The 27,804-nt window shown below is 31.9% G+C and overlaps 3 protein-coding genes across 3 annotated transcripts; 1 reads left to right on the top strand and 2 right to left on the bottom strand.

Moving 5' to 3' along the window:
• Positions 1 to 1,583, bottom strand: LOC132736271 (uncharacterized). Its single transcript, XM_060723372.1, has 2 exons — positions 1,580 to 1,583; positions 1 to 809 (listed from the first exon to the last, which is right to left on the bottom strand). The coding sequence occupies exons 1-2, from the start codon at positions 1,581 to 1,583 to the stop codon at positions 1 to 3; spliced, it is 813 nt and encodes a 270-aa protein (XP_060579355.1).
• Positions 1,584 to 3,778: 2,195 nt separating this feature from the next.
• On the top strand, positions 3,779 to 7,112 carry LOC132736279 (reelin domain-containing protein 1-like). The gene is made up of 4 exons (XM_060723382.1): positions 3,779 to 4,494; positions 4,927 to 5,191; positions 5,786 to 5,871; positions 6,370 to 7,112. The coding sequence occupies exons 1-4, from the start codon at positions 4,257 to 4,259 to the stop codon at positions 6,654 to 6,656; spliced, it is 876 nt and encodes a 291-aa protein (XP_060579365.1). The 5' UTR covers positions 3,779 to 4,256; the 3' UTR covers positions 6,657 to 7,112.
• Positions 7,113 to 13,186: 6,074 nt separating this feature from the next.
• LOC132736274 (glycosyltransferase 8 domain-containing protein 1-like) lies at positions 13,187 to 27,782 on the bottom strand. Its single transcript, XM_060723374.1, has 9 exons — positions 27,610 to 27,782; positions 25,056 to 25,166; positions 24,199 to 24,400; positions 22,303 to 22,420; positions 21,513 to 21,600; positions 19,441 to 19,541; positions 18,777 to 18,943; positions 15,286 to 15,398; positions 13,187 to 13,875 (listed from the first exon to the last, which is right to left on the bottom strand). The coding sequence occupies exons 1-9, from the start codon at positions 27,632 to 27,634 to the stop codon at positions 13,706 to 13,708; spliced, it is 1,095 nt and encodes a 364-aa protein (XP_060579357.1). The 5' UTR covers positions 27,635 to 27,782; the 3' UTR covers positions 13,187 to 13,705.
• Positions 27,783 to 27,804: the final 22 nt, after the last annotated feature.

Genomic DNA, 27,804 nt, shown 5'->3' with positions numbered 1-27,804 from the left:
TCAAACAGACGATGCGTATGTGATAACTGGATCAACAGTAGCTTCGTACATTTTTGTATATGCTTCATAAGGAATACCTCCAAAAGCTCTAGTTTTAGCACTTAACATTCCTAATGCTCTATGAGCAGCCTGAGCAACAGTTTTAGCTGTGATAGAATAGTCAAGGTGTTCGGCCAAAACAAGACTGAGATATTTGTACTGTGTAACATAGTTTAAAGTTGTATCTCCTATTTTAAATACATAATCTGAACAAGTTAAAGATGGATTTCTAAAGTGAAGAATGCTAGATTTTAGTGGGTGAACATTCATATGGTTTGTAATACGCCAATTATGAAGAACATTTAACATACTTTGAAGATCATTCTCACTTTCTGCTACAAGTACAATATCATCGGCATATAACAGGATTGGTATGTTTTCACCATCAATATCAACCCCACTGCCTGTGGCTTTCAATTTCAAGGCCAAATCATTAATATACAGGTTGAATAGTAAAGGTGACAAAGAACAACCCTGTTTAAGTCCGGTGTTCACATAAAACCAATCAGTGTTAAAATTGCTATGTGGTGCAATATGCTGAACTTTGTGTGCTTTCTTGATACTGGTACAAAATTTTATATCATATTTGAATTTTCTCAATAGTTTTGTCACCCATACCTGCGTCCAGTATTTGATAAGTCGAGCGTACTGTCTCCTCAAACAGATCTTGTTGAATGTGTACACTGTACGCCTTCTTACGAAAATACACAAACACAGGACGTCTGAACAAATAATATGCATACAATGTTTCCTTTCACTGCATTTTGTTGCTAAAATAAAAACAAATAAGGAAAGATAACTTTAAATTTTTAATATCTATTTAATGACTACATTTAAACAACAAGAATGCTGTGGTTGTTTCCCATATAAAGTACACTATCTTTACGATAATTTTCATAGGATGGCAAGAACTTGGCGCATTAGAGATGGCGGTGTATGAACACAACGGCAAATAGATGGTTTAATTCGTTTCTTTATTATTCTAAATATCAAATTCCACTTACGCCTGTACTAAGGGTGTAACATATTGTTGGTAAATTCTATATCACAATTTTTACAACAGACATATCTCTTTATACACAAGCGTTTGGAATTTAATATAGGTACAAGCAACAGTAAAGATTACTGATAAAAATATACTACTGCATAATAAACAAGCTGGAAATATAATAAATGTCATAAAAATGAAAAAGTACGTAGAATTTGTCAACATGATATTTAATTTTTCACTTAAAATAAGAAACTCTATATTGTACATGCATGTAATGATGTATACATTTTTGTGCTTTGTGAGATCTACATAAAGACGTCATCTGAAAACATTTTCATGATTGTATGTGTTAAAAATGCCTTACTGTTAATTGCTAGATCTACATGAAGATATATTGTTAATAACTTCTCTGAAACATTTTATATTGTATTAGCAACAATTTATAAATGTCTTACACTTAACCTATAATTTGTTGTAGTTTAATGCCAAATAAAATATTGAATTGAATATTAGTACTTAATATTAAAATAATTGTAAGATGTTACTTACACATTCTGCGATTTTTTTCTTTTACAACCATGCTTCATTACTTTTACATATTTAACTCTTTTTTATTTTTTTATTTATTTGAATTTAAGGAACGGACATTTACATCGATTTACATATGATGTAACTGATAAAGATTCCGTAATACAGTCTCAATCCCCACCTCCCATCCCCCCCCCAAATAAGAAGAGGATATTCACATTGTTTTATAAATACAGTATCTACTTTCATCGAGTGGTATGAAAATGAATATTTCCACACAAGTCAAATATGATTATTTTCATATCACAAGATGAAAATAGATCTTGTATTTTTAGAAAAGAACTGTCAATGAAATTTCTGATTATCATATATACTTTTTCTCTTTTTTGAACTTACACTTCTAAAGAATTCTCCTATTACTTTGTGTTTTGGCTGGATTACGAAGAAAGTAATCCGGCATGTGCCAGTGAAAATACGTAAAATATGCTGTGAAAAATGATTTCTTTAGACTGAAAATTCCGAAAATGAAAATACTAATCTTATTTTATCAATATTTCTCAATATTTCACTTATAAGTATATTATTAGTTATAAAGATTGTTGACAGGTAATATGGCTATTTGTAAATATAATCCGAGCCACTAGGCGAGGGTTATATTGCAAACAATCATTTATATAGGGTCATATAACCGGTCAACGATCTTTATAACGAATTTATAATACAGCAAGCATAAATGTAAGATTTCTTCATGAATGGGCAGAAGACGTGCATATAAAATTATATAAACTTCACGATTATCCACTGAAAAGCGACCAATGTTTAAAAGTTCTATAAAATTTCTCGAACTTTGTTACATCTTAAACATGTTCATAATTCCATTTAGTTATGAAATATTATTTTCATCCGCATTCAAATATAATAAAGTCCAACTACAGAGAAAATTATCAAATATAATTTCAATGTGAGAATTATCAAAAATTAATTTACTTTCCGCTGCAAAGCATGTAATAAAAATCAAATGTTTTTAATTAAAATTATTCTCTTTGATATTTCAATTTGTCTAGATCTATGATTGGAATTTATTATATACTTATAAATGAAATATTGAGAAACATAAATGAAATAAAATGCGTATTTTCAATTTCCGTATTTTCACTGTAAAAATTTATTTTTCACTTGAGTGAAACATATTTTCCGTATTTTCACTGGTGTCTTGCCGGACTACTTTCTCTTAAATTCTGCCAGGACACAAAATTTAAGGGAAAGTCTTTCAAAATTAATGTCAAAAAAGAGAAAAATGTATATAATAAACAGAAAATTCAAGTTTTTTCTATAAATACATGATTTATTTTCATCTTAATTGTGGCATGAAAATTACCATATTTCACTTGTGACTACCGCCACTCATGAAATATTTATTTTCATACCACTCGATGAAAATAAATCATGTATTTATAGAAAAAACTTGAATATCCTCTATATATTTCACCGAGAGAGCACCAAAAGGTATATTTCACGGGTGGCGCAGCCACGAGTGAAATATGAACTTTTGGTGTTCACGAGGTGAAATAATGTATATTTCGATATTACATTAAACTAAAGAAATTTTCTGTCTATTATATGCAAAGAAACGTTTAAAAAGACATTTTAAACTAGTAGTGAATAAAAAGGGTGCCAAATAATAATACAACGTGACGTCATTTACGACGTCAGGTCTTTAAGTTGGTTTCCAGTACTATGAACGCTTGTATTTCACTGGGCTCAAATATTTAAAACAGTGAAATTATCAAATTGGTAATTCCACTGTTTAAAGCAGTGAAATTATCAGTTTTTATCACACACCCGTGCCGATTTTGCGACTCCGTAAATATGGTATTGCACGTACGTGCATATATTTTGACGTGACGTCATTAGCCTTATACAAACATAGTGTAAAGACGCGCTAAATGATAGCGTTATACTATAGGCGCGTCAATGAAAAATGACTCTTAATTGACTTTAAACGGTCTTAATATTGGGTATGTGATAAATAGAATATTAAATTCATGTAGGTTCATTACTGAATCTGAATTTATTGCACTCATTGAATAAAATAATAATATGCTTGCCAGAGGCTCGCATAATATAATTATATTCAACTCGTGCAATAAATTCAGTATTGAACTTACATTCATTCAATTTCTTCTATTTATTTCAGTGATATATCAAGCACCGAATAACATGTAATAGATTTATTTTATTGTTTTGTCTTACTTTATTTAATTGCAGTGCATTTGTACGAGGACTAATGTTGTTGATACATAAGTCATTGATTTCTCTAATTGCACGGACATGTCGTATTTGACAGAAACATGATTGTCCATCATATATATGGCCTTTTTACAATACAATATAAACATATAACTGTCCAGATAGGTGAAAATTTATCTGTTAGTCAGAAACATCTCATACTTATACTGGTGTTTAACTGTTTATATACGGTCGTTTGAATCAATCATTTCTAGTCTCTTATTGTTTTACTTTGTATACGGATGACATGAATATATCTATATCTTACTTGGAATAAGATAAAAACAATTTCATATATGATTTATAACTCTAACGTGGATTACATAACATATTTTTGCTGATACTTGAAGCACAATCAATTTTAGACAAATCGTTTTTGTACAATAATTACTGTGCGCAAAAAGTAAGAATGAAAATAATAGGAAAAACATTTTTAAGTTTCTGTATTTACGGTCTTGTTGTGATATCACCAGTGACGTCATTTAGTCACGGTGCGCCAGATTTCTCGTGCAAGGATCCTTCCACGTTTCATACACGAAGAATAAATGGAACACATGAAGGGATTATCATGCCAGAAGATATGCTGACAAACTCATACTCTGCCGACACGGATGTTACAAGATACAGACCGGGGCAAAGGGTAATAGGTAGGCAGATTTTATGCATTTCTTACACATTGACCATTCTGAGTTCAATATTCTACTTTTAATTATATTTGTTCATGTATACATACGTTTTCTCGATTAGAATTTCGGAAATAACTTCAAAATTACTCGAGCACACAGATAGATATTTTTCTTTAGTATTTTCCCGGTAAACAAGGTCCAAGTATAAACTGATTTTGATGTCATGGGAAATGGAATAATTATTACAAAAATTGTAATTATTTCAAATCTGTTTCATAATCTTCTAAGACTTGATCCACCTGGCGAATAAATTTATAAGTGCTTTTATATGTCATATCAAGCATGTTTTAATTCGGTGCAAAATTATACTTAACAAATACTTTAGAGACAGAGACAAAGACTTTAACAAAGATAGATTTTCATGCGCTTAATGTCTATACTTTGAATTTACAGTAAAACTTCAAACAAACGATCCTTCAAAACCATTCCGTGGATTTTTTGTACAGGCAGTACAGGCAGGGATACATTTGAGAGATTTGCGGCGACGACCATTTGGCAGTTTTGAGAATTCAACCGCCGACGAGCGGCCGTCTGTTTGTCAATCATTTGGAACAACAGAAACAACGGGGATCACACATTCGAACAATAAGGAAAAGCAGGTTGTTTCAGTAACATGGGTCGCACCAGTAGAATATAATCCCGGAGAAATTCAATTCCTGTAAGCGGTTTTTAGTTGGTCATTTTACGTATAGGCTATATCTTGGTTAGTAAATAAAACTTGAATGAATCCGACATGGGTAAGTATTTCAAATCTGTCGTCAGATGTCTACAAAAACACATTCTAAGAGATTGTCTTACATGTGCAAAACGAACATAACAGTACCGGCTGTAAAGCTGAATTCTTCTTCTATTTTACATTCTCCGTATGAAAGCAGCAATACGCAGTTCCCGCAATGACACAATCGGGAGAATGTTTGACTTTCTTTTAATCAATGTAGTAAAAAGAAAATAACACATACATAATTGTCACATACCCATGACGCTTTTTCGACTCTGTAAAAATGGTATAGCACAGCCGTGTATATATTTTGACGTGACATCATTTGCGTTATGCAATTAGCGTTAGGCCTGCACTACAAGAGCAATATAGGCTCGCATAATATAATTTTATTCAACTCGTTCAATAAATTCAATATTGAACTTAATAAACTCACTTAATATACTCTATTTATTTATATCACAGCGCTAGTGAAAACTATACAATTCACATTACGTCCGTTGTGTAAGAATTTCAATTATTTTAACTTTTCAGAGCAACTGTTGTGTTAGACTACGCGACATACTGGACAGATATACGGTCCCAAAGACTGATACCAGAGGGCTATGAGGCACAATCAGGTAGGTTATAATTTCTCTTTTAAGACAAAATATCACGTCACGTGATCATAATGAGGAAACCAACTCTACTGATTCATATAAATGCGATGGTATTTGTTTCTTTTGTCTAAAATTTAAGCTAGTAAATCTAAATTTTATGGTATAAAAATATTCTGTTCCAACTAAAACACGTATAAGTACAAAAATGGTATCGAATGTTTGGAGTAACCTATCTACTAGTAAATAGTGACTTGAAGTTTGTAGTTCAATGGTTTTTATTAAGGAGTCTGACAGTTTAAAGAAATTGATGTTCAGAATTCATAGTCCAATTTTTTATTCCGCGCTAGATTGGTTCCAAGACAGCACAAAGTCCCTATACTGAAAGAACTGTTGCAAAAAAGTGTTTGAAATAAAACACATTAAACAGACATTTATGTTACACAATAATAACAGCGTAACGATCCAGCGATTTTACTCATAACTAAATTTTCTGAATGTTTTTTGTCTTCTTTTTATCAGAAAACGGTTTCAGTGGAAGATATACGCCTACTGCCGCGTGGTTCAGATGGTTACAATATATCCGCCAATTACAGCTTCTGAAACAGAACCTTGGTATACCAATTAAAACGTCGCAAGATACAAAAGGGGCGGGCCATGATCATATGGGGGCGGACCATGATCATCATCATCATCACCACCACCATCACCACGATCACACTCATGCACATCCTGTAACTGAAAAGAAAGATAATGTGACCGAAAAAGTAACGAAAATTGAAACTTCAACTAAAAAACAAAAAGTTTAATATTCTGCATCCAATATGAACTGGTGAGAGTCCGACATTTTGTCATACAGGACTGGTGAGCATTTGATAGATATAAAAGACAAAATTGGAAATATGCTTTACTCAAAGTGAAATCTTAAAAAACAGTTAATGAGTTTTAGAATATACGTATTCATTATCCATATATAATACTATAATATGTACTCAACAAGTTGGATGAAAAACGTACATAAATTTGTACCACGTTTCTTAAAAGCAACTTCTACACATTTGGACATATACATGTAGAATGCGTTATTGGTGCATTAAACGGCTTTTTGTATACTGTTTGTACTTCACAAAACACTTATAATTCTCACAGAAATTAACATGAATATTAAGGGGTGGTGCATACCTAATCTTGAAAATATTAACTGAGTAAGGCAGTAAATTTAAATATCTAAGTATTTTTACTTTTATTTTGGAAATGATGATATGTTGTAAAAGGCATTCATTAACAAAATGGACTTTGTAACTGTAACTTATATAAAATTAACGCGCTGTCTTATATTTAAAGTGTATATTATAATGGTTTTAAAGGTAATAAAGAATTTGCATTGGGAAATTTTGGAAAGGAGTAGGGTTCACTATTAAAAACACTGTGGGGTACATTAAGAACCAGCAATGAAAGATAAGTCTATAAGAAATGAATACTTTTATGGCCTTTTGGGTGCTAAAACAGAATGGAACTCTCACATCTAAACTGTTCTTAATTTTATCGCATTTTATGAAATAACAAAATAAAGTGTGACTAACAGCCCTGATACCTGACAAGACATTGGGGTCGGGGGTACGGGACGTTTGGCCTTGCACAACGTTATGTTTTATAACGCTAATGTGGTTGCTCTAAGCCACAGCACTAGGGCACCAATTTTAGTCTCTTAAAGGACCCGTTCAATCATCTTATACCATGAGTATATAATAAAATTATGGAGGTAGATAAATTACAATGAAATAACATATTTTTTCTGAATTCATTTTGTTGAAATCCATCAAAATTCAAGACCATGATTCAAGGTTCACCATTAAATTTTACATGCCACAAATGAGTTTATAATTTAACTATAACAAATGTGACCTTGGGTCAGGACACATTTTTTAGCCATAATCTATGCAACTTTTGCAGAGGTTCTCTAGGCACATTCAAATATGTTCACATGCCAAATATCCAAGCTGTAGGATATTTAGTTTCTGAGTAGAAGATTTAAATGGGCCTTCCAGTAAAGGTCTATCCCTAAAGGGCGGAGTCATTTTTGACACCAGGGGATATATTTTATAAACCTTTCGCAGAGGTCAACTAGGCAATACTACATGCCGAAAATCTAAGCTCTAGGCATTATAATTCCATGAAAGGTCTTACCATAATCTTTTACATTAATACACTAAGTTACCACATAGGAATCACCATTTTGAAATATAGATGTAAAAGGAACACAGTTGTATGAATGAGTTTCATATTTTTTATTAATATTATAAAAGCAGTTATCAAAAAAAAAAATGACAAACTTTTCATGCGTTATCTTTTAGGTGATTTTTACACTATATGTTGATGAAAAATATGATAAACGTGTCTGTATTTACATTGAAGATGGTTAATTATTTATATCACATATAAATAGTTGTTTATTATGCTACTTTTTATAAAACATGAGTCTTGTAATGATGATATTGATGGATCATGAGTAACTAAAATTGAATATGAATAAAACTCTGCACCCTCTCAGTTGCGTGTTGTTGTTTTTTATGAAGCTGAATAAAAAATGAAATGTATTTTTTAAACAATGTCTAATTTAATTTCAAATGAAACATTTTATTTTAGTTATTGTATCTACATGTATATTTAGTATCCATCAACAATAACAACATTTCTAGCACCAAAACTGAAACATGGGTAATATACACATGCACATGTTAATCTATAAAGTAAAATTGGCAATTTGTAAATACAGGTAGAAAAAGAAATCAAAAATATATTTTTAAAAGTCAAACTTAGCAAAAAACATGTATAATTTAAAGACATACTAATAGTTTCAGAAATGTATAAATATCGAATATCAATCAAAAACTTCATGTTCTTCATGTTTTATGTAAATTATAACTTCATTTATTATTTTAATCACCATGTATTTACAATATTAGTAATGGTTATTTTAACCTACTATATGTAATTCTGATAAATTGTAATGGAATTCTGACATAATTCAAATACTTTCAACACATTAAAAACATGTCAAAACTCGATCATGTATTATCATTGCTTAACAGGAAAATACAAATCATGCAAGATTTTATGAACACAAACAGACATTTCAATGCTACTTTTTATAGGCATAGACCTTGACTTAATATGCAAAACCATATCCAAGAATTTTTCTAATTGAACGTATGTGTATAATTAAGATATATGACAGAATGATAGATACAATCACAAGCTAACCCTAGATACATAAGTATATCTTTTGTGTTTGTGGAGAGAGAAGTTTTAAGTGATAGGTTAATCAGGAGTATTCTCATTTCAGTTGGCTATAATTTATAAACAAGAACTGTCTGAGGACTATTCGAAAAGTTGTCACAAGGGTGTTTCATTGAGTATAATAATGCGTACCTATATGAATACATAAAATTGTCCAAAAAGGTACAAACCCTTCAGTAGTTATGGCGATGCCAGCTTACAAGCAAAAATTTTCCTAGAATTTCTAAGTCGAAAAAGGGGCATTATTATGCAAAAAAGCAAATCAAAGTTATGGGACTTGTGCCAATCATCTAAGATAATCACAGAGAACAAGTGTGTGAAGTTTCAATCCATTCCCTTCAGTAGTTATGGAGATACCAGCTTACATGCAAAAACTTAACCACAGGGATGCCGACGCCGACAAATGGGTGACTGCATTAGCTCGATTATTCTGCGAATAGTCAAGCTAAAAATCAATGAGATATGGGTACTGAACATTAATCTACAACAGTGATCCAACCAGATATATGTGAAGTTTCAAATGAATATATTCAGTGGTTAATAAGATTAAATATTAACCCAACTGTGTTACCCAAAGATTCTACAACAGTTGTGAATACAATAGACCTACAAATGTAAAAGTTAAGAAAAAAAGTGGGCATTTTAGTTTTAGTGATTTTATGGCACACAATCACAATTTAGGTTATTTGGTGCCAAAACAGGCAAGATGCTTTCAGGTAACTTCAGGTGTTAAAAACTTAAAGCTAGGGTCAAAACCTCCTCATCTGCTGGAGCATTTAAACCCATTTAATCACCTAAAAAACAATCAAGAGCACCGCTAGGCGGAGCATTATATGCCCGAAATGTTTTTTTAGTAAGGATGAAGCATTTGTAAGACATGGGAATTAAATAAAGTATTACCTCTGTTTTAAGGTAACAGTGACCTTGACCATTGACCTTGTGACCTCCAAATCAATAAGGGTCTTCTACCCAATATTGACAATTATCCTATGAAGTTTGAACACTGTGGGCCAAATGAAACTTAAGTTATGGTTCGGAACCACAATGTTCAATGTAAAAATCCTTCTGGCCCTGACCTTTGACCTAATGACTCTAAAATCAATAGGGGTCATGTATTGGACTTGGCTGTTCATCCTATAAAATTTTACAGCTGTAGGTTGATTAATACTTAAGTTTTTGAGCGGGAACTGTTTTCAGTTTGAATGTAATAGTGACCATGACCTTTGACTTTATGACCCCAAAATCAATAGGGGTCTTCTACCCAATATGGAAAATCATCCTATGAAGGCCAAATGGAACTTACATTATGCTCTGGAAACCGAATTGCTTACGGACTGACGGACGGACGGACACCAGGGGGTATAACATAATATGCCCGAAATTCTTTTGGGCATATAAAAAGCGGACATAAAAATTGCACATATAACATACATAAGCTGACTAGAGTTTATTACATAACTACACACACAGACTTCTGTTACTGCATACATATAGAAGTATGTACAGCATCATGAAAATAATAAATGTATAATATTACAATGTATTAAAACATACAAAAAGATATAGTATCAAAAAACGTGTAAATAATAGCCTGCTTATCATGGTCTACACTGTTCGCTATGCAGTCATTACTGGTTTTTAAATTTCCCTAAAATTGATGAATGGAGTTAATACTTGTTTTGAAATTTCCCTAAAATTAATGAATGCAGACAATACTTGTTTTGAAATTTCACAAAATCTAATAAATTGAGTTAATACTTATTTTGAAATTTCCCTAAAACTGATGGAGTTAATACTTGTTTTGAAATTTTCATTAAATTAAGGAATGAAGTTAATACTTGTTTTGAAATGTCCCTAAAATTGATAAATGGTTTAGGTCCAGATTGAAAAATTTCCAATTTCATTTCAGATATTTAGCAGGTAAGGGTTAAATGATAATTAAATTACCATGTAAAAATCTAACTATTGAGTGTTCTGATTCAACTAGACATAACAACTTGCCCAAAATCATTTATTATATATTTTTCTTTACTTGACTAACTTGAAATATTTCTGCATAAAATGTTGAAATAGCTCTGATTTCATCAAATTGTAAAGGATTTTTTATTGCTACACTGGCATTTCTTTTAGTTGTGAAGCCAACATTTTTGAAATTGTGAAGGGTTCTACTCGAATTTGTGATGGATCTTGTCTTCCTAATGTTAGTGATTTTGTAGTTTTGACCCCCCGCCTTTCTCCCACCCTTATCATGCATTTATGTCAATTAACATTCATCTTTCATGCAAAGAATAAACACATTTCGACAGGAAGGTCAATACTTAACACAGCAGAAGTGCATACCATAAAATACATTTGTAGTTCTTTTAAGGACGTTTTCGGAAGTTTTCATATAGACATATAGGCAAAATGAAAACTGTTATCATATCTAACAACATGCCAATTTTAAAGAAATTCTATTGAACAGTTTTAATTTTGCATATATGTCTACATAAAAACTTCCCGAAAACGTCCTTAATGTTAGGAAACTTAATCAAATCTGAGTTAGGAAACTAAAACAAACCTGAAACACATGGTATTTTGTAGGGATGATAAAAATGTCAATATGATAATTATACAACATGTTATGAAAACAATTTTTGGCAGGATAATGACATGATTTTGATTAATCTTAAATAAATAATTGAAAAAATAACACAAAATATATAAGACATAAAAAGAAATTTCAAATCAGAACAACATGTAACATACTACATATTCATAGGCCCATTAAGTCCCTAAAGTTTCTTTTTTTATCTCTCTCTAAAAGCATTTTTAGTTCTGATGTCCTGTATCAGTTTCAGATACAGTGCTTGTTGGTCATACAGGTCATATCTCTTATACTTTTACGCCATAAGTAAAATTATAGAGATTTAGTTTTTTTCATGAATGGAATACAAAAAACTACTTATTTTACAAACTCGATAACAAATTATTCCATAGCAATGCAGCTTTCCTCAATTGACAATCTTATAGAATGATCAAAATCCATTATGAATATATCATCTACACAGGAAAAAATGTGTTCATTTTTGAAACTTAATGTGCCTTTAAAGCTTATGTATAAACAATATTCAGTAGTGTATAAGATATTAGCATGATGGGTTATATAATAAAAAAACATTTAGCATGCTAGGTTATATAAACGAAAAAATTGCACAGTAAATTATATAGGCAAAAACCCAAATTAGCATGATAGCATAACTATTGAACACAAAAATGTTAGCATGGTAAATTATGGACAAAAACATTTAGCATGGTAAATTTATGTAAAAAAAACATTTACATTAAATTTTTAATTATTTCCTATCGGAAAGAATTGAAACATTAGGTATATATATGCAATAAATTTGGCACATATCTTCACTGCTATTAATGAAGCAGAACTATTTTATATATTATAAAATACAGTTCTATATAATGATGTCAAACCAACATCAAATACAGAATAAAATGTAAAAATCTTTAGTTACCTTAACATATAATTTTTTCAGATATAAATAAAAGAGGGTTAGACAACAATCAAAATTCAAACTAACACAATTTTGTTCTATAAACATGAAGTAAAAACCAAAATTAAGCAGGGTTTCAATTATTTCTGGGTGACAATCTAAGACATGGTAAAAAAAACTTTCAACCAGTCACAAAAACTTTAAACCAGTTACAAAAACTTTAATACCGTCACAAAAACTTTAAACCAGTAACAAGAGTAAGTGATGGAAGAACAAAATTAATCTTGGTAGTTAAACATACAACTTTTAATTTAAAAAATCCTATGAGCATGAAATAAACTTTCTCTATTTTCTTGTCTCTAATTAATTAAAAAGAAAGCAATTGTTAAGTGCTCATAAACCTGATCCCCTAAAATTCAGCTACCAATATCACTGTAACATTTTTTTAAAATTCTGTTTTGTTATGCTTGCAAAAAAAAGTTTCATTTAGTGTTAAAATCCAGGAATTCTAAGAAATAGTTTAAACATTTTCTTCCTAAATACTCTAACTTTAATACACCTCTTTTAGGACTATGCCCTCTTACTATATAATATTACAATTCTTACAATATCCACATTACACAACCAAAATTACAAAATTACATGTATATAGCAGCAGTATTTTACTAAAAAGTTTATCAAGACAGCTTTAAGTGTAAATGTAATTCATTTTTATCAAAAAGACATTCATCGTAATCTATTTTGATCAAAGCAATATTCAATGTAATCCATTTTGATCAAAGTGACATTCAATGTAATCAATTTTGATCAAAGTGACATTCAATGTAATCCTTTTTATCAAAGAGGCATTCAATGTAATCTTATTTATCAAAATGACATTCAATGTAATCTTATTTTATCAAAGTGGCATTCAATGTAATGCATTTTGATCAAAGTGACATTCAATGCAATCCATTTTAATGAAAAAGACATTCAATGTAATCTTTTTTATCAAAGTGACATTCAATGTAATAAATTTCGATCAGAGTGGCATTCAATGTAGTCCATTTTGATTTAAGTTACATTCGCAATCAACTTTTCCTAATTGGTGCAAATTTTCCTAATGGGTCTTCAATGAAGTATTTGTTCCAGATTTCAGAATGCTGTGACACTCGTCCCCACGGTTTAAACTGACCATTCCAATGTAAAAGTTTGGCTTGACTCAGAAAACTTGATGTATAACTAGTTCCTTTAGTCCACCCTTAAAATAAAGAGAAACAAAATAAAATTATTCTTAGATTTCCTTACTACCAACATAGGTTCATTCACATTATTGTATAAATTGAGGCCAATAAACAAATGGTCAAAAGAAGATTATATTTATATACAGTACGTTAAAAAACATAGTACAATTATAAATGGTAAAAAGAGCCTAATAAAGGTACAGTTAACATTGGCCTGTTGACAAAACAATAATTCTAACACTATTGGAAATTTTTCTATATAAACAAAGAAGGCCCGAAGCGTGCATTATTCTACAACAAAGCACTCGCCGTTCTTATTATCTCCCTGTGAATTTTCACATTGAGGGCGCCATTTTGTTTAAATAAAAAACAATTTTTTGCCTAATTTTGTTGTGAAAACTATCTAGAATGAAAGAAAATGGTCTAACTAAGAAAATGAATCCGAACACCAATATCTTTAATTTAGTCGTTAACTCTGTACAGACGTTTAAAGTGTTGTTTACGTGATGTCACAATGTAGCGCCAAACAGCACGTGCATAACAATTAAATCGAGTACGCTATTTTAATGTCGCAAAAGAGTTAAATTTTACATTTATTTCACTTTTTATAATTTGTTTTTCGCTTGAAAAATTATAGAATGAAATAAAATGAACAAACAAAGTTTTATCAACGTTTTCAAAATTCGTTATTCTCAAAATGTTTCTACACATGGTAGATTTAACGACAGTTTTTTTTCAACCCACTGGAACAGCCTTTAAAGAACGTTTCTGTTGGAAACTCGGAGGCGAAAACAAATTCATCAACCAAACATAAAGTCCAACTTTATAATAATAATTATATTTTTTCATAACGTGTTAGAATGGAAACAGATATTAATTCTTCGTGCATTATTGTATAATAATGCATGTTTTTCGTTCAAGTGCTTTGTAATTAACCACTCAGGCCTATCGGCCTTCGTGATTATATTACTACGCATTTGAACTCAAACCGTGCATTATTCTACAACAATGCACTCAGAATTGATATCTATTTCCTAAATACAGAGCAGTTGTGTTTTAATTTTTCGTTTGGTTTATAGTCACACCAACACTTTAATGGTCATATGACAATTAAATTCAAAAATTTTACTGATGGAGGAACACCTCAGCCGCTGCTTCACGTATTATCTCAGGCACAAGTGGGCTCCTGAGTAGAGCAACTGATATGTTATAAGCTAGCTGGATAGCTTTATTGTATAAAAGAATCCAAAGTCCCTGGCAAGATTCTAACCCACAGCTGTGAGTGGCATGTCACTCAAAGTCAACAATTTTAACCATTGGGCAATGAGAATCCAACTTAAAGGGCAGCAAACATATAATAAATATAAGCCATATAACAAAAGGTAAACAGAGATCTGAACATAATATTGACTGTGTTTATAACCTACCTAGATAGCGTACATGCCAGATTGGGTCCATACTTGTGTATTTATTGTGAAAGACAAGCATCATAGGTGGTTGGGATCCCCCACCCCCTCTTTCACTGCCATATACCTCCTCCCTAGAAGTGTAATATACATGTATTTATATATATGATGATAGGTTATCTTACTTTATTAATTACTGACTCTGCTATACTAACCTTCATGTTGCATGTATACCAGTTAAAAATGAATTTAAAACAAGAACATGTTTGTTAAACACAAATGCCTCCGGCTCAGATTCTTGTCAGTAGCAATACTTCATAAATGTTTACCCATTCACTCAGTTATGGACAGAAAAATCACTAAAAAATTATAAACACAAGTTTTATAGCTTGACAAAGTCATGGCATTTTGTAATTGTGAAAAATATAAGTTGCCAAGTCATTGCTCTGACTTGTGAAGTTGAAAAATATTCAACTTCATGCAAGTTATCTTCCTACCAAATACGAAATACATCTGTCATTAAATAAAGGCTGTATGGGCAAAAGTGTAAAAATCTATTTTGAGCACTTGTGACCTTGACCAAACTGACCCCTAACTCTATCCAAAAGAAGAATACCATGTAAGTTATCTTCCTACCAAATATGAAATACATCTGTCAATAAAAAAAGGCTGTATGGGCAAAAGTGTAAAAATCTATTTTAGCACTTGTGACCTTGACCCAACTGACCCCTTACTCCATCCAAAGGAAGAATACCATGCAAGTTATCTTCCTACCAAATATGAAATACAACTGTCAATAAATAAAAGCTGTATGGGCAAAAGTGTAAGAATCTATTTTTAGCACAAGTGACCTTGACCCACTGATCCCTACCCCAATCAAAAGGATGAATACCATGCAAGTTATCTTCCTACCAAATATAAAATATATCTGTCACTTAATACAGGCTGTATGAGCAAATGTGTTAAAATCTATTTTTAGCACTGGTGACCTTGACCCAACTGACCACTTACTCCATCAAAGTTTATGTTTCTATCAATTATAAATAACATCTGTCTATAGAATAAGGTCAATACACCTGTAAAAATGTAAAAATCAATTTTTAACATTGGTGACCTTGACATTGGTAACATTGACCTTGACCCAAATGACCCCATACTACACCCAAAGAAGGAGGTGTTTGTATTAAACTAAGACATTAACTGAAAAATAAAGGCTGTATGAGCAAAAAGGTTTATATTTATTTTTTAAACCAGTGACCTTGACCTTGACCCTAAAGACCGCTTACTCTAAAAAAAAATTAGAGGACCATCAAGGTATCCACCTACTAAATATGAAAGATATCAGTAAAGAAATTAAGCAATTAGGAGAAATTTAAGATAAATCCAACTTGCCAAAATAGGTTAACCAGACAAGGCCCTATTTTCAAAGTGAAAAAAGGGAAATAACTGGGAAATATGGATGACACAGTTATATAACTTGGCAATATCATGTGCTTTGTATTGATAAGTAACTGTGGAAATTATAAAGCCATTAGTATAGATAGAACTTAAGATATTTCCAACTTGCCGTCTTAGGTTAACCATTATTCATTTTCTAAGTGCTGAAAAGGGCAATAACTTGGTAAATATGAAAGCCAGAGTTATGAAACTTGCCCAGATCGTGTACTTTGTATTGATAAGTAAGTGTGTAAACTTAGAAGCCATTGGTACAGGCAGAACTTAAGAAAAATCCAACTTGCTGTTCTAGGTTAACCTCGTACGGACAGACGGACGGACGGACGGTTCAATCACTATATGCCCGGGGGCATAAAAAATAATAATGTTATAGGTTTATACAGAATTTATTATAGTTTGAAGGTGTAGAAAGCTATAATCTTATAAATACACATTCAAATCTGTTCCTGGAACCAACCAGTACTGAGCAATAAGTATAAAGTTTCTTGCTTATGGATACAACAACTTGCCCATGCCAGGTTATGAACCATGCGGCTAGCAATAATTAGATTATTAGTCCAGCATGTTAACCACTCGGCAATGACGCCACATGATGTTATTGACAATACACATAAAAATAATGCAATAGTATGATGAAATAGTAACATCTTTGTCTGCCCACTTAGTACAATAGGTTAGTTTTCCAGGTGTACCAAGATATGATAAAAAGTGTATAAAAATGACACAAAAATATCAACTGAACTATTCTCATTAGGTACAAACCCACAAGTTACATCTTATTCGGAATTAAAGTAATTTTTATGTGATATATTTGATTTTCTCAATATTTAAACTTGATTTTCATATACATTGTAATGATTGATTAATTAATTACTGCAGATAAAGTTTTCTGCCAATGTCATTGCATCAAACACTATATGAACTATTCAAAAACCTCTGCAAAATGCCAACAGTACCTTCTATGTCTTATTAATATAGTTACTAGCTGGTAAAATGCTTTACATTGTTTATAGGATAATTGGATCAAAAACTTTACATTGTTTATGAAATACAACACATGTACCACAAAGTAAAGCATTGTCATTCTCATCACTAGAATAATATGAAACTGGAAGTCGGACAACAGACTAAACTATTCTCATTTGGTACATAAAATAGTACATAAATGGTATAATAGTACAGAAATGATATATAAAATGGTACATAAATGGTAGATAAAATTGTACATAAATTATACATATAATGGTACATATATTAGTACATAAATTGGTACATATCTTCACCTTAAAGCTTCTGAATTTAATATCAGTTATCCAGTTATTGCACTAAGGTGACGATATAATGATACATAAAATGGTACATAAAATGGTACACATAATAGTACACATATTGGTACATGAAATGGTACATAAACGATACATAAAATGGTACATAAATCTTGAAAAAGATATTTCCATTCCCATTATGTCAAAAAACCTCAGTGGAGTCCCTTAAAGTAAAATTACATAATAAAGTGATGGTCTTTGACAGTGACATGACATTATTGAGCTTTAAGACATGAGTGAAGTTTCAGGTGAATTCCTTCATTGGTTAAACAACATATGAAGGTGTAGAATAGGGTAGTAGAATAGTTTCATTATCCTTTAAGTAAATCTAAGAGCAAAGAAATCCCCTTCATCCTTAAATTTGTGTAATGTTTTGCCAAAGTTTTGAATTTGGAACTGTCAAGTGAAAGTTTAGGAATTTCAATATCAAATCAGAAATCTGTGCTACCCACAGTATATGGCCAGGTCCGACAAGGGTTAGCAATCTGGCAATGCTGTGACTAATCACTTTCAATTCCATCAGTTTATAGGTTAAAGATGTATAAAAATAAATCTGTCTTTCTGTCACGTTTCAGAACTGTTCACTATTTAGGGGAGAAGATGTGTAAGCAGCCGGATAGCTCAGTCGGTAGAGCTGCGGTACGGTATTCCGAGGGTCCCAGGTTCGAGTCCCAGTCAGGCTGCTCATTTTTCTCACCTTGTCACATTTACATAAATAAAAAAACAACTTACTTTGTATTCAAAGTGAGCCAGTATTCAAGTTTTTGTGTGATATTGTGTTTTCTCCATATATCTATATCAGTGACATATACCCCTGTATTGAAGGAGCAAGCTGTTGGATTTATGTCTAACATCTGTACATGTTTGTTCTTAAAGTCTATATAGTCTGCATAAACATTCTGTAAACATGAGAGAAAGTCAACAGAGTCTGAATAGACATTCTGCAAGACATAGATGATGAAACCTAGTGTTTATAAGAACAAACTAAATATTTTGCTTTTGACGTCCAGTGACAATGTACTTTCCATGTAGAAAAATATTACATATATTTTTTGCTGCTTTAGTTCTTACATTTGTCAAATAATGTAACAGTAAATATCTACTGGAAACTAAAGAATTTGTCAAAAATCTTTTTGCTATTTCTTACGAAAAAGCTTTCATGTAAAATTTAATACATGTATCTAAACCTGAGCTCCAATCATACAGGTGTGATGAATGATGTCACATTTGAAGCACAATGTATATATAAATTAATTTTTTCCTTAATTTTATATCATGTCTGAAACAGAATATAATTTATTGTCATTTTAAAAAAAGATTTTAATTCTTTTCAGAAGGAAAATGTAACAAACAGTGTTTATCTTTTTAAAATCATGTCAGTGATTAGTTTTCTCACCTTCATCAAGGTAACTCTCTTGGCAGATCCAGTACAATCCTCGGCAAAGACTGCCCAGTGGTCTGGCTTCAGCTTCACATTGAACAGTTCATACAAATCTCCTGTAGAATAATTTTGTAATAATCTTTTGTTTATTCATATTCTTTTAACAATGTTTAATGATAATTAGAATTGATATAATTAGTGAAAACATCCGCTGAAAAAATTGCAGAGTATCAGCATTTGTGTAACACAAACAAGTTAAAGAACTACATCAATTATCAATGTGCTAGATAAATTCCTTCATAACAAAAACCAACTTCAGTCCCGGATGTGATTGATATCCACACAGCGATGAATTATAGCAACTTGTTAAAAGCTTGGGACCATAACCTCTCGGACATGAAGGCACTGCTTCACAAACATAACTTACAGACACTTGGGGTGTGGGTTTAAAATCCAAATAAAATGCATATTTGTTAATCCCAGCTTGTGTCTTATCGTATATATTAAACAAGAGCACCGCTAGGCGGAGCATTATATGCCCGAAAGTATTTTTTTTTTAGTAAGGATGACCTTAACCGTTGACCTTTTGACCCCAAAATCAATAGGGGTCTTCTACCCAATATGGACAATCATCCTATGAAGTTTGAACATTGTGGGCCAAATGGAACTTAACATATGCTCCGGCAACTGTTTTCAGTATCAAGGTAATAGTGACCTTCACCTTTGACCTTTTGACCCCAAAATCAACAGGGGTCTTCTACCCAATATGGACAATCATCCTATGAAGTTTGAACATTGTGGGTCAAATGGAACTTAAGTTATGCGTGGAAACATATTTTTCAGTATCAATGTGATAGTGACCTTCACCTTTGACCTTGTGACCCCAAAATCAATAGGGGTCTTCTACCCAATATGGACAATCATCCTATGAAGTTTGAACATTGTGGGTCGAATGGAATTTAAGTTATGCTCTGGAAACTGTTTTCAGTTATAAGGTAATAGTGACCTTGACCTTTGACCTTTGACCCCAAAATCAATAGGGGTCTTCTACCCAATATGGACAATCATCCTATGTAGTTTGAACATTGTGGGCCAATTGGAACTTAAGTTATGCTCCGGAAACTGTTTTCAGTATCAAGGTCATAGTGACCTTGACCTTTGACCTTGTGACCCCAAAATCAATAGGGGTCTTCTTCCCAATATGGACAATCATCCTATGAAGTTTGAACATTGTGGGTCGAATGGAACTTAAGTTATGCTCTGGAAACTGTTTTCAGTTATAAGGGTATAGTGACCTTGACCTTTGACCTTTTGACCCCAAAATCAATAGGGGTCTTCTACCCAATATGGACAATCATCCTATGAAGTTTGAACAATGTGGGCCAATTGGAACTTAAGTTATGCTCCGGAAACTGTTTTCAGTATCAAGGTCATAGTGACCTTGACCTTTGACCTTGTGACCCCAAAATCAATAGGGGTCTTCTTCCCAATATGGACAATCATCCTATGAAGTTTGAACATTGTGGGTCGAATGGAACTTAAGTTATGCTCCGGAAACCGTTTTCAGTTTTAAGGTAATAGTGACCTTGACCTTTGACCTTTTGACCCCAAAATCAATAGGGGTCTTCTACCCAATATGGACAATCATCCTATGAAGTTTTAACATTGTGGGCCAAATGGAACTTAAGTTATGCTCCGGAAACCAAATTGCTAACGGACGGACGGACGGACGTACGTACGGACGGACGGACAGACAGACAGACAGACAGACGGACGCCAGGGGGTATAACATAATATGCCCTTTCGGGCATATAAAAACTTAAAATAAGCCGTTTTGAAAAAAAATCATATTTGAACGTCTTTACTAATACAAGTGTATTTCATTAGACGTTGAAATATGAAATTTTTTCAAAACAGCTTATATTAAGTTCATTAAAGATTTAAAAGGCATTTTGAGCTCCACATCCCAACTTAGAAGACTTACAATAATCATTGAGAAAAGTAAAATGTATAAACTTTAATAAAGAAAATACTGATACAATGTACATTAAAAAATGATTTATCAATTTATAAACTGACAGACTCACCCTGTACTATACAATCATCATCAATAAAAATAATTCTTCCACTGAGATCTGGAAATAACTGAGGTATGTAGTATCTGGCGTAATTCAACTGAAAAAATATATAATCATATTAGTACTGAATATATCATAGAAAATTTAAATTGAACGCAGCACTGATACAATGTATTCTTAATTTTTTATTTATTGTCAACATATTATTCACACTTGTCTTGAATACCCATATAATTTGTGTATGATAGAAGAATAGAATGTATCACATATAGAATTCATAATTCACAAGTGATATAAGTAAAAGTCAAATGACTTCTTTTTACCACATACTGTTATTAAACATTTGTACAAAGGGAAAAAATCACTGTTTATAATTTGTAAAAACTAAACTACTTTTCTCTCCATTTTTCTTTCAGCCACTTAAGTGATTTTTCTAGCCACATAAAAGAGGAACAGATTGTTCAGCATTAAAGAAAGATTTATTGTAACCTATTGTATGTTGCCATAGCAACATAAGTGTGCATTATATAGTGAAGACAGACAATATTACACATTTGACATGTTTGATCATATAACTAAAATACTGTAAAATCATTATTATTCGTGGGGCACAAATTTTCTTGGTTTTTGTGGGTATATTACATTGCATTTGGTTATTTATTTTATTTTACAAGAAATTGAAAATCCACGAATTTAAGAACCCACGAAAATGCCCGTTTTGATAAAACCACGAAATTTCATGCCAACGAATATAAGTGAATACGCAGTATGTAGAATATGAAAATTTTAAAAGACTTACAGGTCTAGCTAATTCTTGCCGATTACCTCTGACCTTGACCTTGCCATCAACAAGGTTGTATGGGAAAGGTTTAATCTCGTACATTATATCATGTAGTCTTGTATTCTCTATCCATGTTCTAAAATTAATAAACAAAGACAATATACATGTATAATGAAGATCTATTAGCACTGGCAATAACTGGTCTATGCATTTAACTTACCTAGACAAGCCTGCAATCTATACACATCTGGGCTGCATTTCGTGCAAAGTTCCAAGCTTAAAATCAATATTAAGACCAAAAGAAGACACAGTTGTATGTGTTAAAGAAAATGTCTTATGATTCCTCTGTTAATACATGTACTTGTTTAATTTCTTAAAAGTCATGGAGATAAGCATGAACAGATTGTAGGTTAAAGCATATGCCATTGTATCTCTGAAGGAAAGATCAAAGCACTGAATGTACTGATGGGAGGCTATGTCAGACTTATAGTTTCTTTTCTTTTTGCTTAAAATGTGCTGTAATTTCCATTATTACCAAAATAAGAAGATCCATCTATTGCGCCATTTATCCTTACTGTTGTGTTTATCTAACTAGAACTCCGTGAGTGACGGATGTGCGCCTTGTGAACAATATAGTTTAGGAGAACTGGGCAGGACAAAAATGAAATTTGAAAATCAACAAAGGGCAATAACTCAAAAAAAAAGAAATGCAGAGCAGCAGTTTCTGTGCACTGCACTTCTTAGCAATAAGATAATAAGTTTCAAGTCTAAAGCTTTTATAATTTATGAGAAATGGCCTGGACAAAAATAAAGTATGAAAATTAACAAAGGGCAATAACTCAAAAAATAAAAAATGCAGAGTACCAGTTCTTGGGCACTGCACTTCTTTTTAATGAGATCTATCATCCTATGAAGTTTCATGTCCATAGCTTTTATACTTTAGGAGAAATGGCCTGGACAAAAATAAAGAATGAAAATTAACAAAGGGCAATAACTAAAAAAATAAGAAGTGCAGAGTACCAGTTCTTGTGCACTGCACTTCTTCTTAATGAGATCTATCATCCTATGAAGTTTCATGTCCATAGCTTTTATACTTTAGGAGAAATTGCCCGGACAAAAATAAAGTATGAAAATTAACAAAGGGCAATAACTCAAAAAATAAGAAATGCAGAGTACCAGTTCTTGTGCACGACACTACTTCTTAATGTGATCTATCATCCTATAAAGTTTCAAGTCCATAGCTTTTAAACTTTAGGAGAATTGGCCTCGACAAAAATATAGTATGAAAATTAACAAAGGGAAATAACCCAAAAAATAAGAAATGCAGAGTACCAGTTCTTGTGCACTGCCCTTCTTCTTAATGAGATCTATCATCCTATGAAGTTTCAAGTCCATAGATTTTATACTTTAGGAGAAATGGCCCGGACAAAAATAAAGTATGAAAATTACCAAAGGGCAATAACTCAAAAAATAAGAAGTGCAGAGTACCGGTTCTTGTGCACTGCACTTCGGGTCATTATAAGAAGCATGCATACCAAGTTTGAAGTCAATCCAACTTATAATGACTGACTTATGCTCCGGACAAGCTTAAGGGGACGCCGACAACGACAACGACGCCGACACAAGTAACCCCTATATGTCGCCTTTTTCAAGGCGACACAAAAATAGTTATTGAAATACTGTAGTCCTATAAAAATGGTCACAGGTGCTAGGACTTAGGATAAACTTAAAGGACTTTCTATGAAACGCAGTCCTGGCAGCTAAATTTAGCTTCTTTTACATACTGATATCTCTTAAAAATAATATTTTAAATCCATAAATAAAGTAAGGCATGTTCATTTTACTAACCTGAAGGTAAAAGGATCTATAAATGAAAGGCTTAATTTAGTAGGCATAGATTGAGATATCCCTTACCTCAGATGTACGACACTTTCTGCATCCACTAACAAATGAAACATGACCGGGTGTTTTGTGTTCTGATCTATGCTGTTTATCAAAGCTATCATCCCTCCAATGGTGTTCTCATCTGATGTAATACATACATGAACTACGTCCGCTTGAGCTAGTTTGCTTTTATTAAAACGTGCCATTTGGAAAGCTTCTGCTTGCAATATTCCTTCAAAGAAATACATTGCGATTACATTATGACTATGATCACATCACCATTTTTTTAAAAAAAATTCAAATTGGCATGCTTGAAAAAGGCAAAAATACATCAAATATTTTCAAGAATTGATTGAAGGATATTCTTGATGTAAACTGAAAAATATGGAAATAGTTCCGCAAGAAAAAGGACCATCTTTGCAAAAAAGTCAAGAAACTTTGATAATACAGAAGGAAAACAGTTACATGTATAAGTTAACCAATTATCTAAACACAATTCCTTGGACATAATCTTATAAAACTCTCCAGCTTTCTGTCTGACCATTCTTAAATATACTTAATAGTGAAATAAAAGCACATCTTTATAAAATGAAACTTTAAAGTAAAAGAGGGACATAATTATGACAAAATTCATGTCATATTTATGTTTTCTTGCTAAAAATTAGGGGAATGTACATGTGTTACAAGTTATACAATAATCTAAGTCATAAAAAGGGGCATATAATTTTTCAAAATCCATGACAGAGTAATAAGCTATTGCAAGGAAGTTTGTGTTAATGTTCATTAACAAATAACAAGCTGTCCAAGTTTCAAATAGGACAGCTCTCCTTTTATATGAATATTACAGTCATTTAGCTCAAAGATAAAGAATAAAATGTTAACAATACCTTTATCAGGAAAAGAATTCTTCTCTTTCAGTAAGTTGTGTATCGGAAATTTGTCTGGAAACCACAGATAACACATAATTCCAAGCCAAACAACTGCCAATAGGCACAGCACTATATAAAATATAGAAAAAATGGAGAAAAATTAAACGTGAAAAATGTGTAAAGGGCTTCAAAACCACATAAAAGAGAGTTATAGTTCTAAAACTGCAGTGTGCTTTACATTAAGAAGATAAATACAGCTGTAAAATTTTAATTTGTTATCTCCATTACTTTTTAGTTTATAGTAATTTATTTTAAATCCCAATCCATTTAGTCTGTTGATTGCCAGTCTTGACTCAGACCCTGGCAGTAAACTTCAATTCAAAGAAGAAGAAGACCCCAACTCAAATATGGTTCCGAAATATGACCTCCCAATACCAAATTTTTTTTTAATTGGGTTTTACGTCACACCGACACATTATATAGGTCATATGGTGACGTTCCAGCTTTACTGGTGGAGGAAGACCTCAGGTGCCCTTCCATGCATTATTTCAGGCACAAACAGGCACCTGAGTAGAACTAAAACAAATAACAAATAGATCAAATTGAAAATGCCCAAAGAAGAGAAGCCCAATGGATCAAGCTAGATAATGGTCTGACCTCTTGTGTCACTCACAGACAATATGCATCACTCTTTTAAGCAAAAACTGGAATTCAGACATAAATACTATGTATCCCTTTTCTACAAGATTCACCATGGTCTGGTTGCTATCAGATATCCACAAAAAAGAATATGTGACACCCCTCTCTCGTACATCATGCCATCATCCCTGAGTTATAGATTATTTAACAGTAACATCAGACTATTATAAATTCTCTTTTTTTTCCTAGGATTGTATACCACTGGAACCACCTACCTCTTGCAGTTCCTCTACTCCCTACCACAGTGGTGCAAGCATGTCTCACCCTAGTTTTCCAGCCCCCCTGTTTTTAACATTTTTAATACGGGGAAATCAAAGGTTGAGCCCTCAAAAGCCTTGGACCACTTGCCTGGGTATAAACAGTTATGTGTATATTTAAAAGGAAATCAAATTAAAAAATATATAGATTTCTATCCCGATCAGTGAAATTTCCAGTGTCATAAGTAGCTGGGCATCGCCATTTTCAATGTTAATAGAGGGGGTATTGCGATAACAGAACAATCACAACTTTTCGGCTTATTATAATAATAATCATCAAAATATGACTGATTCCTCATTTTTGTTTTATTTCTGATTATTAGGTTAAGTATACAAAAAACAAACTTCAAGTATGTTGTATTATACTGTGATATTTACTGATAGTGTGATATTTGCTTGTAATCTATTATTATCTTATCTATAATGATATGTGCTTATAAATCTTAATTTATTCTACAGTTTCTTATCCATCATAGATGAACATTCTATTAATCAAATTTTTATAATTTCATACAGGTTGTTTGTTTGCATTTTAAAGGATTGTCTGGTATGTTGGAAAATAGCTTATATAGCTAGTGGTATTATATTTTATTGTAACCAACTATAAATAAAGATTATCTTATCTTATCAAGGTGTTCTGAGTGAAAATAGAAACGGTGCATGAAATTAGGAAAGACACCTTTAAAACTAAAAATGTAAAATCAAAGGTGAACTATTTTTTTTAACCAACTTCCCAAATCATAGGCTTTGACTAATTTCATATTATTATACTTTTATCATTACTGAAGTCAAAAGGCGGGCTTTGGCTTTCCTGGCTATAGACTACACGTATATCAAATAAAATCAACTATTTTTTTTTTTTAATTCTATACCTACAATGTATCAAAGAAATTTTCAGTGTCAGTTCTACATGTAGTCTCAGGCACCGCCATTTTCAATGTAACTCAATGATAATAGATGGGGTATTCAGGTAACGAACAATCGCAACTTATCAGATTAAAAATGACCATCATGTAATACGAGTGAAATCTGGAGCGGTGCATAAAATACCGAATGACAACTTTAAATCAGAAAAATGAACCATTTTTTTAAACAACTTCCCACCTAATTTCATATTGTTTTATTATCATTCCTATTTCTCATGTAATCTAGGGGTTTCTCGTATTCTCATGGAATAATTTAAACGGATGGAAGCGATGCTCGCGACTTCCGTCGATAAAAATAATCCTAAAATTTTTCTATTTAGCAGAGTATTTTCATCTCGAATAAAAAAAAAAAAGAAATGTGATAAAAAAAACTGTTGATATTATCATAAAATCCAAGAAATAAACATTAAATTTATCAGTTTTTCCCCAAAAATCATCAATTTTCTAGTTACAGTGATTAATGCTCATTTTGGGGAAAATATTATTTTTGGTCAGAGACTTATTTACGGTTTCCTCATTTAAACAACATTTTTTAACTTTCCTAGACATGTCAACATCCCCGTGATGTGTTTGGCATTAATGGAATATAGACTGATATTGACGATACAGCAGAGTGAATGGTGACCAAAATTTAAAAAAAAATAAAAAAATTGAAAAACCAAAAAAAACGTTGAAACACAATTTACTTGCCTCTTTTAGTGTTACAGATTCCCATTGCTAAACTATAACAGATATACTCATACAACTGAACTTTGATAGCTACGCAATTCACATTATCTTTTACTAAAATTGTTAGAAACAAAAAAACTTAAGAACTATTGTTGACACGTAACTATTTCATGGAGGCTGACATATTGGAATGTCTTGTTTCCTGCAACTTAGCGT

The sequence above is a fragment of the Ruditapes philippinarum genome, unplaced genomic scaffold (genome assembly GCF_026571515.1).
Source record: "Ruditapes philippinarum isolate M1 unplaced genomic scaffold, ASM2657151v2 ctg2721_1_1_1_1, whole genome shotgun sequence".
In the NCBI taxonomy this organism is placed as follows: domain Eukaryota; kingdom Metazoa; phylum Mollusca; class Bivalvia; order Venerida; family Veneridae; genus Ruditapes; species Ruditapes philippinarum.
This window is presented reverse-complemented; position numbering and strand designations above follow the sequence as displayed.

What these genes read in the sequence shown, in the direction of transcription:
- LOC132736279 (XM_060723382.1), top strand. Translation starts at nt 4,257, where the DNA reads ATGAAAATAATAGGAAAAACATTTTTAAGTTTCTGTATTTACGGTCTT. An exon ending in ACCGGGGCAAAGGGTAATAG is followed by an intron (nt 4,495 to 4,926) that starts GTAGGCAGATTT and finishes TTGAATTTACAG; the next exon opens with TAAAACTTCAAACAAACGAT. An exon ending in CCCGGAGAAATTCAATTCCT is followed by an intron (nt 5,192 to 5,785) that starts GTAAGCGGTTTT and finishes TTAACTTTTCAG; the next exon opens with AGCAACTGTTGTGTTAGACT.
- LOC132736274 (XM_060723374.1), bottom strand. Translation starts at nt 27,634, where the DNA reads ATGGGAATCTGTAACACTAAAAGAG. An exon ending in GAATTCTTTTCCTGATAAAG is followed by an intron (nt 24,401 to 25,055) that starts GTATTGTTAACA and finishes ATTTCTTTGAAG; the next exon opens with GAATATTGCAAGCAGAAGCT. An exon ending in CTGGCATGTACGCTATCTAG is followed by an intron (nt 13,876 to 15,285) that starts GTAGGTTATAAA and finishes CTTTATTTTAAG; the next exon opens with GGTGGACTAAAGGAACTAGT.